The following is an 18,678-nucleotide window of genomic DNA, read 5'->3' on the forward strand; positions in this document are numbered from 1 at the left end:
CCTATTTCGGGTATGTGCCCCTGGTGGTTACGTACCATGAGTGACGCACAAGCCACGCCATAAGGAGCTTCGCCCCTAAAAAGCTCTGAATAGCTGCTGTTCCACCTTTCGCAGTGACTGTGCTGCGTCTTCCGCACAGACCTGGCGTTTTTCGTTAGTGGTTCTTGAATATTCAACCTTGAAATAGAGCTTACACACCTGAAAACCATAAAAGTGCTTTGCCGTAAATCTCCACATGCATACAAACTTCAAGAAACATATTGTTACGTGGTTTCGGTTTACGGTGACATGACATGTTAGGAAATACCCTGAAATGCGCCTATGACAAAAAGGAAGAGGTTGGCGACTTTTTGTGATTTGTGTTGTGGCTGCCGAATATCTGGTGTTCCTTCCACGTAACGTTTTGGTGGAGGTGCTTCATATGCACCTCCACCAAAATGTTACGTGGAGATTCTTCGTAGACGGTGAATCTGGCGCGAAATGCGTCAACTGTTCGCCTGTTCGAGATGGCGGTACTCTTTGATTACGGTGTCGGTGGTCATTACGTTTGTAAAGACAAGTAGACCAAATGCATCGTTGGTGATGCCTTTCAATATGTGCGATATTTTGTCAGCCTTGGCATGTTGGGATCCGCCTTTTCACACAAGGCTTACACGTCCTGAATGTAAGTATGGCTCGGTGGACCTCTGAGTACGTACGGCCAATTGCGTTCGAGCATCAAGCTGTTGACCAAACGGGTTGCCACAAAGGTGGCGGAACAGTTCTTCAAGCATTTCTCAGCTTGTGAATTTGTACTCGTGGGTCTCAAACCAGATGCGAGGAGTCTTGTAAAGATAGAATATGACATTCGCGAGCATAATGGTTAGATCCCAGCCATAATGCTTGCTGACGCGCTCGTACATACTGAGCTACTTGTCCCCATAAGCGTTGTTTTCTACAATAAAAAAAATGGGATCACGGGATCAAGTTAGGTTGACGTACAGGGTTGCTGTCGTTGCCGAGAAAAATGAAAAAGGCATGTTTTTATCCGAAGCTATGGCAGCAGACTTAAAGAGGCGTGCTCTGCGTATCTCCGTCATCCAAAGAGAACCCAGCACTTCGACCAAAATGTTACGAGGAAATGAAAGCAGATAGTCCACAGCCACAACACAGCTGACAAACAACGTCAACCTCTTCACTTTTAGTTTGTGATTATTCAACCACTGAACGCGAATTCCTAGCGCTGGTGTGGGCAGTCGCGAAATTTCACCCTTACTTATACGACCGACCATCAATAGTTCTCACCAATCACCATGCTCTTCGCTGGCTTGCCCCCCTGAAAGATCGGCAGCTCGTCTCGCTCTCTGGGCACTCCCCCTCCAAGAGTATTCTCACACCGTAGTGTACGAGTCATCAAGACTGTACAAGGATGTGGATTGCCTGTCACGCTATACCCTGTAGCAGACTCGGAATCTACAAGCACTGATTCCGTTGACTGCAACCTTGCCATCACCCAGCTGCTTCATCTCGGTGATGAGCAGTGTGACGATACGAATATCAGTCGCCTATTACAAAAGCTTGAATCTTCACCGTACTACGCATCCGTTCGCAAGTGTACCTGAACCCTTTGAAGTCTAAAATATTGTTTCAATGAAGAACGCCAAGAAAGCTCTGGTATAAATAAATAAATGGTTAAATATGCCAATATCGTTTTCAGAAGAATTTGAATATTTATAGGCGAGTATTGAGTCGTTGCTACTGAGCAACATTGCGCACCTATGGTAATACCTCACATGGAATGCCTTCCAGTAGTAGCGGCCTGGAATAAGGTGCAGATGCACAATTCACCATTCAAGATTAAGATTTAAATGTACACATGCTCCTGCACTGGGGGACTGGGCTTGAATCGGGTAGCCTTAAAAAATATTACAAAGCTAGGAAACAGAAAATATATTGTCGTTTGATATATTAAAAACAATCTTTTTAGATTTATTATCCTGTAAAAAAGGCTAATGAGCCACGCGGTCGTTTTTGTAAAAATAAAGTTTCTTCCTTTTCTTATGCTGCACAGAACGGCATGCTTGTTCGGGGAGTGACGCAGACGAGGAAGAAAACGATAAAGGGAGGACTAAACGGTTCTTAACGATGATCGATTTCTTTTTCTCCCACGCTTAAAACATCAATTTTAACAGCTCCACACATTGAAAACAATTGCAATTACGTTTTCCCATTTTTGCTTGTAATTTTATATACGCCCAGTGTTGCTCGTGAGCAACAACCCATTTTGTATCGAAGTTTTTGTCATGTAACATGCGGCCACACTAATCAACTGGCTCATAACTGTTCTACAACGTCTTCTGGGTCACTTTAAGCATTACAGGTGTCGCAGTAGCATCCTGTTCCACTGTAGTCGAGTAAGTTTTCTTTTTGTGTAGAGATTTTTTTACCACCTTTCACACACTGAAACAAAACACTATACAAAGACGCGATGCACTTTAATTTACGCGTTTTTAAAGCTCGGAACGCTCGGTAGTGTTTTGCGCCTTCCCAAGAAAGTGCAGTATCGCGAGTAGCAAGAGAGGTTAGTAGATACACTCTGGTTGTTTGAAGCAAAAACGTGCCGTAGTGGATTTTTTTCGCCCCCTACAGGCGATCACTTGAACTTGAAAGTTTCCGGGGCCTAGTCTGACATGCTGGATGATGTTATCACATGCGCCCTCGGTGCCACGGGGGTCGGTCGACTCTTATCTGCTTCAACTGCATTCATCAGCCTCACTCGTGCACTTGCGCTGATAAAACATACGATGCTTTGGAGCATGTTATCAGTTTGGACTTTATGCGGACCATCATGGTGATGGTGACGCCAGCAGCGATGGCGAAAACCCGTCGAGAATGTCCGTGTAGTAGCTATCGCAATAAAAGGAAGCTCACGCAAGATACGTTTTAACATTTATGGAGCTACTAGAATACCAAGATTGATTGATTGATATGTGGGGTTTAACGTCCCAAAACCTCCATTTGACTATGAGAGACGCCGTCGTGGAGGGCTCCGGAAATTTCGACCAGCTGGGGTTCTTTAACGTGCACCCAAATCTGAGCACACGGGCCTACAACATTTCCGCCTCCTTCTGAAATGCAGCCGCCGCAGCCGGGATTCCAACCTGCGACCTGCGGGTAAGCGGCCGAGTACCTTAGCCACTAAACCACTGTGGCGGGGCAGAATACCAAGATTGAATGAGCTATTACAAGACTCAGAAAAGGGGAAAACAAGAGGTAAAGGAGAAGGAAAGGAAAGAAAGGGAGGTGAGCCAGTGCTCAGACCGGCTGGCTAACCTGTAAGAGGCAAAAATGTTTACTGCTGATAGCTACTAAACAACCTTACACAAGGCGCGCTCCCACAAACACATATGGCAGTGATCTATGTTTTGCAAGAAACACAATCACGCCTGCCACCTTTCTTTCGCCGGCATTCACTGTATGAGTCGGTGTGCATTAATGTTCTCTTTATTTCAGTACGTTGCTTAATCCTGGTTTCTTTTTTCTTTCTTTTTTTCTTTTGTGCAGCGCTTCTGAGTGTCTACCAGTGCTGGAACTTCCAAGAGTTCCTTAGCTGTATCGTACAACTTCCACTGACGACTAAGAGTTTTGACTTCTTGGCGAAGCGGACAGATCAGGACTTGGAGTATGACTGCATTTTGTATCTTCTTCTAGACACCATGATCACTAAAATAGCGCTAATAGTTGTAGAAGTAGGACTGCTTACAAAATTATCAACTATTTATTGTTATTGTTGTTGTTGATGCTGCCGTTAAACAATAGGTAGCGGAAGTAGCTGTGTACCACTACAACCCAGGAGTGACGTCATTGCATTATATGACTCGTCCATCACAAACATCTTTTCCTGTCTAAATTGCGGGAAAACTCGAACAGTGCTACAGTGCACTGAAACAGGAAAATGTTCAGAACAGCTGCAGTACCAACGTACAGAAATGGGGGCAAAATGGGGACAAGCCACTTGTAGCGCTGCAATCGGTAGCCAGTAATGTGTCATCATTTAAGGGTTACGCACAGCTACGCTGAAGTACGCTGAACTGGTTCAGGGCTACAGGCTGCCCCTTCCCACCGAAAAGAGCATGGCTGGAATGGCCGCTGCAAATGGTGGGCTTCGATTTCCAAAGTCGCTTCCTATCGCTGTATTGGTTTTCCGCTGTTTCTTAAAATTAGCTTTAGTTGCTATGTACTGCTACAAAAATTTAAGTCAAGTGAAGTCTCGTCTCGAGTCTCGCATTTGCTAAAATTTCGGAGGCCACACTTTAAGTTTTTTTGTGGTGGTGGCGCTGCAAATAACTACGCACTTAAGCCCTGCGCACTAAAGTCTTTTTATATTTACATAGTAGCGGAACGTCTTCATCCAGCCGTAGGGTACAAGTGATAGGCCGCTTGGCGACAAGTGACCATCACAGGACCGCTGCCTTTGTTGTTCCTCTCAGGATAGCTGCAGCACTGAAAGCTTACAAAAAAATGACAATGCGGGATAAGTTTTTTTCCACACCTTACTGTGTTTTGCCACACTGTTCTATCCGAGATCGATTAAGGCTTCGTTGTTGTATTCGCTCACCACAATGTTTCTGGTGAGTTCGAGTAACACAGCCTTACACTTGAGTGAAAAAAAGTGAGACTATATATGCCGCACCGAACATGTTTGCTTATTTTCCAAATCATGAGAGAACATGAGAGAGTTATTTGCGCGCTTTTTTTTGCAGTCATTATCTAGTAGTTCCATCCCTCACGACTGGCGCAAAGCTTAAAGTTACACCTATCTAAATCAAGCACTCACTCTGATCCCCTAACTACAGACCCGTTTCTTTGACTTGCACTTTCTCAAAGCTCCTCGAACATGGTATTCACTCGCAGATCAATAATTATCTCAAAGATCATAAAATGATTTCCAAACAGCTGCATGGTCATCGGAAGGGATTCTCTTGTGAGACTCAGCTTCCAGGATTCACTAAGAGATTTACTGCTTGCATTCATGAACATAAGGTTTCAGGCTTACGCCTTATTTCTCGTCTTTTCGAAGGCATTTCATTGTGTTCCTCACCGCAGATTACTACTCAAGTTAACGTATGTCAACATTGACTCACAGGTCGTTTCATGGATTGAACATTTTCTCTCCTCTCGCATTCAATTCACATCCGTTAACAGTTGTTACTCTTCAATGGCACAGGTCACATCCAGCGTACCACAAGGGAGCGTGCTAGGCCCTCTGCTTTTTCTCATATTCATCAAAGATTTACTGAATGGCATTTCTTCACACATTAGATTATTCGCTGACGACTGCGTTTTGTATCGTGCCATCAGAAGTGACGAAGAACACAAAACCCTGCAAGCTGATCTCGAATCGATTCATTCATGATGCTCATCATGGCAAGTGAAGCTAAATCACTCCAAGATTAAACTTACCTCCTTTACACGAAATTCCAGCCACCTCCCAACCACATATACACTTAATAACACACTCGTGGACTCAGTCACTTCATGCAATTATTTAAAACTTCACTTCCAGTCTGATCTCTCCTGGAACCATCACATCGATCACATTCTTGCAGCTTCTTACCACTTCCTTGGGGTGTTAAAACAAAATCTACGTCATGCTCCTACGCATGTGCGAAAACCGGCGTTCATTGCCCTTATCCACCCAAAAATTGAGTACGCTTCCGCCATATGGAATCCGGATCTAGCATACATCATTGATAACATATAATCGCTCCAGAACCATGCTGCTCGTTTCATTCGTTCTGAATACTCTCGTTTCACTAGCGTCACTGCCTTAAAAGCTCGTGCTAGGCTTGTTAACCTTTCCCATCATCAAAAACTTGCTCACTTATCTCTTTTTCATAAAATCTATCCTCATTCATTGCTTCATGACGATTTTTTTCCGTCACTCTTAGCAATCTTTCCACGCCGCAATCATCCTCTGAAGGTCAGACGCATAACACTTCGTACGTCATCATTCGCTGATTTGTTTATACAAAAACTATCATTGAATGAAAACCAGCTGCCTCGAACTACTGCAATAAACCGGACATTTTAAAATTTAATGAACTTTTAAAAAAGAACAAAGTTTAGCATTTTGTGCTGTTCTCATTAACTTATTTCATTTTTCTTATGTGGTGCATCATTAGGTAGTTCTGTTTATTGCCATTGCGTTTTTAGCTATTTCTGCTTCTATATTTCTAACAGACGTTGGGTTATTGTGTTGCTCTTTTCCTATGAATATGATGTATTTTTTGTTTGAAATTTTTATGCTTGATGTCTATCCATTGCATTAGTCTTTTTTTACCCACCCCCGATGTAATACCCTCCCAGTTAATTCCTTTACGGGTTTCTTGAAATAACTAACTAACCAAATAAATTAATATATAAATGAGGGAACGGGAGCCACCCTGCAAGTGAATGGGGTTGGGGTGGAGGAGAAAATCAGTGCCCACAACAAACCTTCCTAAGGAAAGGTGCTCTGAATTCATTCAATACACCAAAATCTTTCAAAAGACGCTGTTTTCAACTCTCTCCTTCCTACTCTATGAAAAGTCCCCAAACTTAAAGTTTCTGGCTGTGGCTTGCTCTTAGGAACTGTGGGTGCAATAATATCTTGAATTCACTTGAAATTGCTTTTGATAATATTTCAACATACCTTTACATCTGCAGCGAATCTAGGTGGTGGGAGTACTAGAACAGCAAAGGCTTTGAATAATTGAATTTTTTAATAGATAACCATAAAAACTTGCGATACATTATACTGGACGTGCGGTTTTTTGAGATCTTCAATGGCGCTCTCGCTCCTAATATTCCACACATGCAGCGCAACTCTTTCTCTTAAGTATGCCTACTGGAGCGCTTCATAAGTAAACTAACCGTAGTGAAAAATGACCCATTATATTGGGAAGACTTCTGAACGCGCACAATTGCAATTAAGCCAATTAAAAGACATATTTTCTACTGCACACTAGGTTGAGTGACCCAACAGGTTTCTTAAAGTACAGTGCGCCCACAGCTTACCTTTTTTTTTTTGAACTGGAAAACAAGCAGTACATCTACTGCAAGTTACACTGAATTCGCAAACGCGCTGAGAACGAAAATTGAACAGTCCTGCATGACAATCGCCGTGGGAAGATGCTCATAAGCTGCTTCGGAAAAGCACGATTTTTATTTAAACGTTTACCTTACTCTGGTATTCTTAGTTGTTGTCCTGGTTGTCCGAAGCTTCCTAGGCAGCTTACGTCACAAGTGACAAAAACTAATCCAATAGAGCGTAAAATGAGAGCAATTTGAGGTGTCCAGAGGATGCACACCAGCGAACGGAGCATCATCTGCTACAGCTGTTTGTTGAACCAGGTGCGTAGACAGAAATGTTTTTCGGGGAGCGGTGGGTGGCACCTACTTGATTTCGGGAAGAACATCCACTTCAAATGGTCATATTTTGCTTGCTACAACTTGCGCCAGCCAAAAACTATTGAGGAGGGGTCACGGGCTTGGTGTGCTATTATGACCTTACGTTGGTCCCCTCCAGTGCACGCACCAGTACTCGCTAGATTAAAAATTATAGAAACATCATTGAGCTCATTGTCAAATTTCTTCTAATTATTTATAGCATGACGGTGTGCCTAACGTGCTTCATATTGCCACTTGACACAAGCATTTTGATTTGCACGAAGGCGCCGATCCACCTTGTCACAGTTGCTTGGAACCAAACAGCGCCGTGCGAATCGACTGCTTTCCACAATGCGCAGGACCTTCCAACTAAACTGTTGTCATTTTGTTTTGCTTTTGAATGACGGCTCGTTATAATTTTACTTTGGGAATCAGTACTAATGCTTGTGTAAGGTAGAAATAATATTTTTTACGAGAACTGAACTCGTATAGAAACGCTTGTTCACAAGGTTTTTGTGCATACTCTTGCACAAATCAATCTCTACTCAACCCCACTCACACCCGATACCTTCCAATTTGAATTGACGATGAAAAGCTTTGGCTTCTTCAAGTCACTCGCCTCTAGTCTACAGGGACTGCAATACCGATTCACAAACCTGTTCATACTATAAAGCGTGGACGCTCGAACGATGGTGACAGTGACTATACGCACACACAATAGAAGCGCTAAGTACAATGATTTATTGGCAACCACGTCAAAATTATTCAGTCAGCTTTACGGTATGGGCGCCAAACCCGATGGAGCAACGGAGCGGAGAGTCTTTCCTTGTTTCTCAGTATTTTTCTTTCTTCCTTTATTAAAGACGATAGTCTTTCTTGGGGACCTCCGACGCAATAAGTTTGGTCTGTCTGTCTTTACATTTTTCTGTTTGTTCGCCCTAAACGGGACATTAAACGGCACCAGAATGGTCAAACGATACTCCAAACGGCTGACCCCATCCGCTCATCCACCAATATTGCTCAAGATTCAGCGTTCATACTTGTGCGATTGTCAATTAGGCAGCAATTATTGCGCATATTTGAGGCACCATGACAACACGTCAATATTCGGTATGTGGGTCTCTTACTAGAAAAAGCATACATGAGTGAAAAGCATACATAAGGACCGTAGCGTTTATCACGTTCCACTGACCAGGCAACGCTTGCACGAAAAGGCAAGTGTTTCCAACGCTTTGCTAAGACGACACGGTGGTGGCACCTACCCGTTGCCTTGCGTTCTACACCTTATCACCTCCGAGACGAACGTGCAGGGCGCGCGCGCTTCGTTTTGCAGGATAACTGCCAGATAGCGCTCATGTCTCGCGTGTTACGTGACTCGATGCGCTCCTTCGCCTCCGCTGCACGCTTTAGGCACTCTGGCGCAGCGCCTCCAGAATACCCTTCAACCATTATCTTGCGCAGAACATTAAATAAACGTTTTGTTCACTCTGTCCAGACGCAAGACTATCGTCTTTCGGTGACATTTGCAGTGTAACATGCAGATACGGGGCCAATTTTTTTTATTTCTCTACGTTTTAATCAGTTTTTTATTGCATTTTTCTTTTTTATTTCATTTTTATCTCTCCATTGTTTCCTTTTTTATTTCTAATTTTTCCCCGTTTTGACTTTTTATATAGGACTCTTTTTTTCTATATTTTTACCTTTCTGTCAGTATTTTTACCTTGCTGTCTTTTTATCTCGTTATTGTGTCTATGTTTTCTTTCATTTTTTGTATTAGTTTCCATTATTTCTTTCCACTTATCTTTTTTTACCTCTGCCTTTCTCTATTGCATTTATTCCTCTCTTTTTGAACTTCATTCATTGTCCATCCACGCCGTACAAATAGGCAGCCTCGATCTGATAGCGCAACGCAAGATGAAGAAGATGAAGAGAGAGTTCGTACCAGCCGAGTTGCTGTGCTCGATTAGGTGATAGTTTTTCTCACAACAGTAGAACTTCTCCTCGCGAAGAAATTGGATGTCGTCTTTACTCGGTAGCGAGGCTTTCCAATTCAAATGGCGCATTTCCGGCTGAAAGCTTCGATTCGCCAGATAAAGAGCACTTATCAAAACCGCTTTATGTTCAACTATATACCAGGAAATCGAAGTCACTAAGTCATTTTCGAATTTGAAGGGACCAAAAGATCAAAAAATGATCTAACTAATGACAATGACAGTCTGGTTACAGCTTGTCCTAGCTTGTGTATGGTAGCCGAATCAACTAGCAACCACGATGTTTCATCTTGGTGGATTCGTACAACCTCGCATTTACGAAAAACACCTTCAGGTGTGGCAATTGACGCGGCGATATCGAAGCGTCTTCAGTCTTTTTACTTACTTTTTGTGCTTCTTAAACCTGTCCTCGAGGTAACACCTGGTTTGCCCTACGTAGTTTTTTCCACACGGCAGGGGCAGCTATAGTACCCATTTTTTCCCATGGCATGTGAGGTCTTCTGATATTATTTTTGTTGACAGCTCTTTGCTTTATGTGCCTCTAGGTGGTTGGGTCCATAGAGTTTTTCTAGCTTTTTTGTAACCGTAAAAGCCGCACTAAGAATTTTTCGTTTTAGCAGACAGCCTTTTTATATTGCGGGAAATATCGCATAGGTAGGGCATCATGGCGAACTTCCTTCAGATATTCATAACAGTGTCAGCATTCTACTGGAAACCCGAATATCTCTTGAACCTGTATTCTGCGAGTGGAAGGTTGCCAGGGTCGGCCTACTTTTGAAAGGCGTGTGGTTCAGCACCCAATGCTGGCCTCCACAAAATGGCAACACGATTTGCTTAGCACACTGTGTGTCTCACGACACTTTTCTTGAGTAACTTTGAGTGGGAGGACTCCCGGTCGTGACCCCCTCATTAAGTTCTGCGCATCACGAGTGCGTCACACCAAGAACGCCAAAATTCTACCTCGCTAAGCAAATTAAACTTTCGTTTTGTGCTTTGCGAATCAGCATGCAATATGATTAATCAGTTTCTAGCTTTTATTTGCACAAAACAAACTCTTACGATGGCTTTCACTGCAGGGTACTGAAGAAAGGACTACCCAAGTGTATCGCCCATTCCAAGATCAACACAAAGCAGTGCGCCCAGGTCGACGAGAAAGCGATAGAAAAACTGATGCACACTTTCGCCGAACGCACAGTGCCAGGGTACAACGCGGCTTCACGAGCCTGTTTCAGCACTGCTGCCATGCTGTCCACCGTTGTAGCTCTGGTTTTCACCAGATTGAACTAGAGCCCCTGCCTTAAACAAGGTGGTCAAAATTGATTTGTGAATCACCAGTGCCACACCTATCACGATATCCTTTCGCAACGCTCAATCACAAAATTTATTTTAACGTAAATAAAGTTTATTTATATTGACATAGTAAGGTTTGTTTGAACCATTCATTGCAGCAGAGTGGTTTCGTGGGCCTTAACACTTCACTCCAGCGCCGCTATTGCTGGATGAAGTGGAAAGCTGCTTCTCGTGCATTTTCTCTGTCGCGTATGCTACTACGAATACTGTTTCTTACTGCCATTCATAGGTTACGTTACGGGGTGTAACTGGTATGTCTGTTATTAACTTTTACCGCAGCGCTTTATAAAATGATACGTAACCTAAAAACTGGCACATCCCACGTACAGCGACAATCAATGATATGCGAAGCACGAATGAGAAAATTTTGATATGTCACTTTAAGATCAGCACAACGTTACGAAGCGGACGTAAATTATGCCGTAAATAACTTCCATGCAATAATTATCATGTTTTGACATGTCAGTTACCTTCATCGTTTACTCACATCACGTGATACCTAATTGGATATATGTTGAGCTAGCGAAACGGCAACGAGCGCGCTATGACCGTAGCAAGTAGTCATGTTTTACATGACACATATGCCATGATTATCATGTTTGAACATGTCAATTACCTTCGTTGTCTATGCACGTCCCGTAATACCGAATTTCGTATATGTGAACCTAGCGAGACGGCCGCGAGAGCATTATTTGCGTGGTATGTAGTCATGTTGTCACATTACACGCATGTTTGATTAATATGTTTGCAGCAGTCATATAACTTTGTCATACATTCACATTCTGTAATACCACACTTGCTATATGCGAAGCTGGCGAAACAGCCGCGAGCTCATTATAAGTGTGGCATGTAGTCATGTTGTTACTTTACACGCATCTCACGATTGTCATGTTTGCACCAGTCACATTCCTTCGTTATCCATTCGCGTTCCGTATTACGAAATTTGGTATATGTGAAGCTCACGAAACGGCCGCGAGTGAATCACGACTGTGGCATGTAGTCATGACTCATGACTTACATAACATGCATGTCACGATTTCTATGTTAGGGTTTGTCACTTTTGTTTGTCTTGAAGTCATGTCATGCTATACCAGTTTTGCAACATGTCGAGTAAACAAAACCACTGCAAGAGCAGCAAGAATATGAAATGGAAATCATGACATACGTGTCATGACCTTCATGTTATTACTAGTCAACTATGCTCGTCATGCAGTCATGTTATGCCATAAAAATTTTGTTATATATACCGTTATTGAAACAGCCAGGAGAACCAAATGTCGCAGATGCCATGAATAGATACGCACAAAGTCGCGGAATTTCGCTAAGAAATGCTTTGCGTTTAATAATTTAACAAACAAAACACCATTTACCAGCAGAAAGAAATCATTCTTAGCAACGTACATAATATTGAAATTGGATATGGAAATCTTTCCTAATAGACCTCAGCTACCGGGCCTTAGTAAGAAAACTCCCGAGATTGCAGTGGCAGTTAAAAGGAGTGACAACAAGACACATTGTTGTTTTATATCCTGGAGGAGATAAAATAACTGTTAGTCAAAGTGAAAGAATTAGGTATAGGTTTTATGTTTTCATAGTGTGGGCAGGGCTTATATTTTAAATATTGTTTAAATATTGCAATAACGGGTATGTCGCCACCCCGAGCAGAAAAGCCTCGAGGAAAGATTATGGAGTAGTTCACTACGGTTTGCGTTGTCTAATGCCTTCATGCGCTCCATAATTTATGCTAATACTTAAAGTGTGCACACTATTTATCAATATGCACACTATGCCGCTTACACAGGGGAGCGTCCACGGCCATCGTGGCAACTGACCTAGAGAGCTACTCTGGATGTGTCCATTCTGTGGACTTTCCATTTCAGCCGTCGCTTAGTGGATGAAGCTTGGCGAACAGCGCGTATGCTCTTTCTCTCATTACTAGCGTAACGTCAATTCGACGCAACGGAGGCTGGACACTTTTCGTCGTAAAGGATAGGCATGCAATGCACTACGAAGCGTTGAATATGCCACCTGCGAAAATGTGCTTCTGGCCATGCAAATCTTGGAGGTTGTGCTTCAACTGTCATCATGTGATAGCGTTTGCTCTCAAGTTAGGTTTATTGTGGCTACTCGCTTGGTGTGCCTGTCGATGTCACACATTATTCCTTGTGCCGTTCTCAAGCATCCGGGACATGTTTGCATACTAAGGACATACTTATCAAATTTTAGGTGTTTATATATAGCACAATTCATATAGGACTTCTCACGCTCTAATTGCAGTAATGCATCAGGTTCTCGTTATATCCGTCGTAAGTCCCACCTTATAGTTCGGTTAACCTTTTCGTTTATTACCTATGCTTTATTTTATTCTAAATTTACAGTGGTTGCACATCGCGCACCGATGCTTATCAGCCACGCCCACCAGCGGAGACAGGCCACGAAGCCGCTGTGCCAAGGTTGCCGGCGCAAATCCATTATGAGAGACGGAAGCCACATCAGCTTTTCACTATAGTTTCGGCGCTAGATTTTGGACATTCTTGCATGGTCTGTGACAGGTGGTAGTTTGACTATGTCTGCCCATAGGAAAGACTTGCATTGATCATAAATGCCACGTTAAGAACCTAAAATCAACCAGCTTGACTGCTTCTCTGTATTTACACGGCTAGTTCTAATTGAGCATGATAACTGCGGTGGATAATATTGCCACCAAAATCGGGTGCTCTCATGAGCTCGTAAAAAATATTCTGAGCAATGGCCTTGGTCAGTGATCTGCTCCCTGTGTGTAGTAAGCACGACTATATTGAGCAGGAATGAGATCGAGTACACGCAGCACTACACTAAAACGCCTTCCCCACGTGTTATTCTCAGACCTTGGCCGTCAGCTCGGCTTTCTCGCACTAAACAGAAGACGATCCACCGTTTTTGTTCTGTATTCGTTCTCACGATCACAGGCATGGCTTCTCATGTTCTGCCACCGCTAGAAATAACCTGCGCTTGAATGCATGTGCGAAATATCAGTCATCCATTGGAGTAGCACTTTGGGAAAAAGATGCTCGTGCACATTTGTACATTGCAAAATTGAGAACTGTTTCTTTTTTTTTCAGAGTATGCGTTTGGTCTTCATGCGGATAAGTACTTCGAACTTCTTGCACTGCTACTCTCAGCAGTGCAGCAATGTGCGACGGATCCTATTATTGTTTGCAGTTTGCAGGGTTCACATGAAGAAAACATTTAAAATTCACAAAGACATCAGCTTTCGCCCAGAAATTTCAGCGCTAACCTTCGAGTGAGTCCCCATCCCATGTTCTTGTTAAATGTGTTGGAAGGGGTCACTTATCGCAGCAAGAAGTTTCACTACACAATGACCTGTGAATTACGCACTGCGTGAGTTGTACCACGTGTTGTGCGCGTCATAGGTGGGACGAGGGGTGATACGAGCTTGTTGCGCTTTTTGAACAACATTTCGGAAGCCGAGAAAGTCACAGGCACATTGCTGCAGTGTTGCTAAGAGGAGGCTCAACAAATATTTACTACCATTCACAGATACGACTGCTTTGCCGAGTGACGGTGAGTTTAGCAGTAAGATAAAGTTTTATGGGGAAGAAACATGTATACGGTAATACAGTTCTCAAAGTACAAACACATCACAAAGGCAGCTATCTATTTCCCCCAAAAATCGAAACCCATGCTGTTGCACAGGACGACGATTTAAGAGAAAAGTTGTGAAAAAAATATTTTGCGAAAATTAAGTGCCCTGTAACAGAGGTGAGCCCACCGCAGTAATTGCAAGAGTGCCGAAAGGAAAAGTGGGTATAGTGCATGGTTAGTTTAAAGTAAACATTTATGATGTAAACTAACCACACGTATCCGGCATAAGTTCTCATTTTATGATGACAGGGAGCCCTCCTGCTCCAAAACAATATTTTTCGTGATAAGTTTGTTAAGGCCAGCAAAGCAACAACTTTATGCAATTATATCTTTAAACGTATATAAAGAACAACCAGTAGCATATAGAAGGGTTTCATTCTAACTAAAGTTAAGGTACTTATGAGAATTAGTTTCATCTAGAAAGCTCTGCTCACACCTCATGGCCCTAATGATATGCACTTCCCACCATTTTTTCTTCTTCAGGCGAACAGTGCATGGGGAATCGCCCGACTTTAAAGAAACGCACGAGGTACAGGAAAAGAGACCTGGTGCACAGGAAATATTAATCTGCCGAACATACAAATTAAGATATCTTGAAAGGCATACTTTGTCGACGTGTTCAGATTACTTCATTGTATGACAAAGCGCCCCGAATGCGCAGCGCTGCAACGAATTTCACTTCACTTTCACTTCCCTGCATCCTCACGGCAGATATCACAGCACGTTATGCGTAAGGCTGTAGAGAAATAATTCTAGACTACATTCTCCTCATTAACTTTTTATTAGTAAATGTGAATGGCTAAGTGGTACGTAGCTTGACGATCACACCTCATCCATCGGAGTCGTGTGGTATTCTCCTTGACCCCGTGGGTTTCTCGAGACACATGCGTTAGCCGCGCCCACCAGCAGCACACCAGAGTCACTCATGGTTGCGAGATGTTGGTGGGGAAACCGAAACTGCTAAGCTATTATTCCCACCAGACCACACTAGGCAATACTGTTTGTCTACTTTTATTTACTGCAAGCTGTACTTTTACCAAACAGATGAAGAGGACAGAGAAAAAACTTTAAACTGAGAATATCACAGCTCCTCGGGAGTTACGCGGGCTCAAATTATTCACATTGTGCACCTCAGCAGCAATGACGAATATTTACAAAAGCAACAAAAATAATTTTGGAAGTTCGAACAAAGAAAGCGTTCAAGGAAGGGTGAAAGTATGTAAGCATTTGTAAAGAGAATGGTGAGTGTAAAACTAAGAGACGACAACAGAGCAGTGTGGGTCAGGAAACAAACCGGGGTTAAGTACATCATAACTGACATCAAGAATAAGAAATGTAGATGGGCCAGGCACGTAGCACGTAGGCAGGATATCCGCTGGTCCCTAAGGGTAACTGACTAGATTGCCGTGGAAGTCAACCACAAAAGGTGTTGACAGAAAGTTTCGCCGGCAGATGAGATTAAATAGTTTGCAGGTATAACGAGTTAGAAAAAAGTAGAAGACCGTGTTTACTGGCTGATTATGGAAGAGGCCTTTGCCCAGCAGTGGGCATGGTCAGACAGATGACGATGATGATAAAGCAAACACGAGAGATAACACTAGAGAGCACGGCCAATTAACGATAGTTATCAGTTGACAATAGGCCACAATTGTCTGCACAAGAATATGCATAAGTATAGGTCAACTATAGCTACTAACGGGACATCCTACTCATGGCAAGGAAATTCATTTCTGGTTTATTATGGGCTGAAGCGCTCACGGCAGAAATTCCCTACGCATCTCAGAAAACATACGGCTGCTTTTAAAACAGCAAGCAAACAAACACTAAGCATTGCATGCACTAGCGTATCAAGCAGGAACTTGGAGAATTCTAAATAAAAGCCTAGAAAAAAGGTAAGAACCACGCATCGGGAATCGAAACAAAACACAGTGCTGAGCGTCACATAATAGATTAGAAAGACAGAAGGATTGATCAACGAACAGGATAGCCAGCATGTCAGTTGACATGGAAAGAAATACGCTTACTAGGACAGGTCACATATTCAAAAGGACGTATGGTGAGTGAGAGTGACGTAATAGACACTCATAGATGGCAACACGGCCGAGGACGAAAGAGGTGACCTTATGAAATGAAGAAATTTGCAAGCATAACATGGAACAAGCTCACGCAAGAGAGGAAGGGTGGGAAGCTTTTATTCACACAGTGAAACATTGTCCAGCCTAAGGAAAATGATTGCTACGTTACGCAGCTGCGTTATTTTTTATCATATTTCGTCATATCACTTTGTGGAGGTGTGAAGGAAGCCACTCCTGCTAATGTTGCTACGCTCAGCCCACTGTTCGCGCATGATTCGTCACGTGAGGTGGTGTCGCCTTGACTGGCCTTCTTCCCACGGTATGCCGGCGGCAAGCGCCAGCCCGGGGACGAGGATCGTGTTCGCCTAAAGCATCGGCAGTTCTCACTACGCCGATTCAACACTGCATAGGCGTGCACAAAGCTTCCCCATAGGAGGATTCAAGTGTCGCCGCAGCGACCTACCTCCTTACCACTCTTGGCTGAACCCGGAAAAGAAACAAAATACGCAGTGGATGCAATGAAAGACACAGCTGCTCGCACTGCGGCAGCGACGAAATGATAGAGCTAAGGGGATGACCAAGAGAGCACCCGAAAGTAAGCAGATAGATAGATAGATAGATAGATAGATAGATAGATAGATAGATAGATAGATAGATAGATAGATAGATAGATAGATAGATAGATAGATAGATAGATAGATAGATAGATAGATAGATAGATAGATAGATAGATAGATAGATAGATAGATAGATAGATAGATAGATAGATAGATAGATAGATAGATAGATAGATAGATAGATAGATAGATAGATAGATAGATAGATAGATAGATAGATACGCTCGAAGTCAGCGAAATTCGCTAAGAATTGCTTCGCATTTAAAAGTACCAGACCGAGAGCACTGCCTTGCGGCACACCAGATCAAAGGTATGAAAGTGGGGAGGAAAATTCATCAACAGTGGCGAATTTCTCCTGGTTGGTAAAAAACTGTCGTAACCATGACACAGGTAAAGAATCTAGACACAGAGAAGATTGCTTAGAGATTAGTCGACAGTAAGAAACGTTATGGAAGGCTTTCGAAAAATTCAGAAGACAGTCAATTTGCATGATTAGTTTTAGGTAATATAGGTCAGTTGTGAATTTAAAACGCTGTGTTTCGCATGATAGGGCCTTTCTAAATCAGTTTTGATTTCGAAAAGAACAGTTATTTGCCCTAAGTGATTGTAAATATGGTATGCGCTTGTACGATCGAACATCTTACAGCAGACGGGTATTAGAAAAATGGGCCGGTAGTTTCGAGCTAAATTTTTATTGCGGCTTTGAAACACGGTGATGTCACTTAGAAGTGTGGCAGCTTGGGCTAGCCGGTATGACATGGCAATAGTAATAGCGCGGGAATGGAACGATGGCACAAAGACAAGAAGGATACGAAACTTTGTGTTTTTCTTGTCTCTGTGTCGTCGTTCTGTTCTCCTGCTATAACTATCGTCACGGGGATGTCATTATTGATTTTCACTGAAGTCGAATGCAAAGTCCTCGTTTGTCTATGTGTACAAGGTACCCTTGTAAAGGCCCGCTACATTTTCTCTTTATTTGTTTTACCTAATAAGTAAACAGAACGTGTGACAATCTATGCAATATTTATGTGCTAGAGTCATAGAGAACATCACAAGCCCGATATGAACTTACCCGTCTGCTTCCGTAGCGTGGCTGAATTTATTACAATGTTTAGTTACGGTATCTCTACACAGTGCCTCCACCATATTTAAGGCATTATTACTATATACTGAAGGAATGTTCCGTTCGCAATTTTCCGTCGGCTACAACGACAGAATTCAGATTCTTACTTTCTCGTAATGCCTGTAACATTGACATTCTGTATTGTCAATATATGACGCGCCATTAATCTGCCTTGCGTCTGCGTTTGAATTCTTTTTTACATTATGTAAAAATGAAACCTACCGTATGGAACCGAATTAACTGAGCTCGAAGAAGTTCTTGATAATTATAAAAAATCTGGAAGCAACTCCTATTCTTCAATTAGGTGTCTAGTAATATAATAATCGTGCATATCGGCGTTCGTGTGGCCTGTATATTCCTTATTGCTTAAGAAAACTGCGGTGGCGTCATTGGTCCGCCGCCGGTGATGATCACTACCCAGCTGCTCGCTCTCTTGTGTGGCCGATTGAAGGAAGATGCACGAAGCG

At 42.8% G+C, this 18,678-nt stretch overlaps 1 protein-coding gene across 2 annotated transcripts in view; it reads left to right on the plus strand.

Moving 5' to 3' along the window:
- LOC119178276 (uncharacterized) overlaps window positions 1-10,820 on the plus strand; it is a 31,398-nt gene extending 20,578 nt beyond the window's left edge. For both annotated transcript variants that reach the window (XM_075887309.1, XM_037429471.2), the window contains exons 4-5: window positions 3,544-3,661; window positions 10,478-10,820. In XM_075887309.1, the coding sequence (XP_075743424.1) occupies window positions 3,544-3,661; window positions 10,478-10,688 (329 nt within the window). In that variant the 3' untranslated portion in view covers window positions 10,689-10,820. The remainder of the gene's footprint in view (window positions 1-3,543; window positions 3,662-10,477) is intronic.
- The last annotated feature ends 7,858 nt before the right edge of the window (window positions 10,821-18,678 follow it).

This window comes from Rhipicephalus microplus, chromosome 1 (assembly GCF_043290135.1).
Source record: "Rhipicephalus microplus isolate Deutch F79 chromosome 1, USDA_Rmic, whole genome shotgun sequence".
NCBI lineage: Eukaryota > Metazoa > Arthropoda > Arachnida > Ixodida > Ixodidae > Rhipicephalus > Rhipicephalus microplus.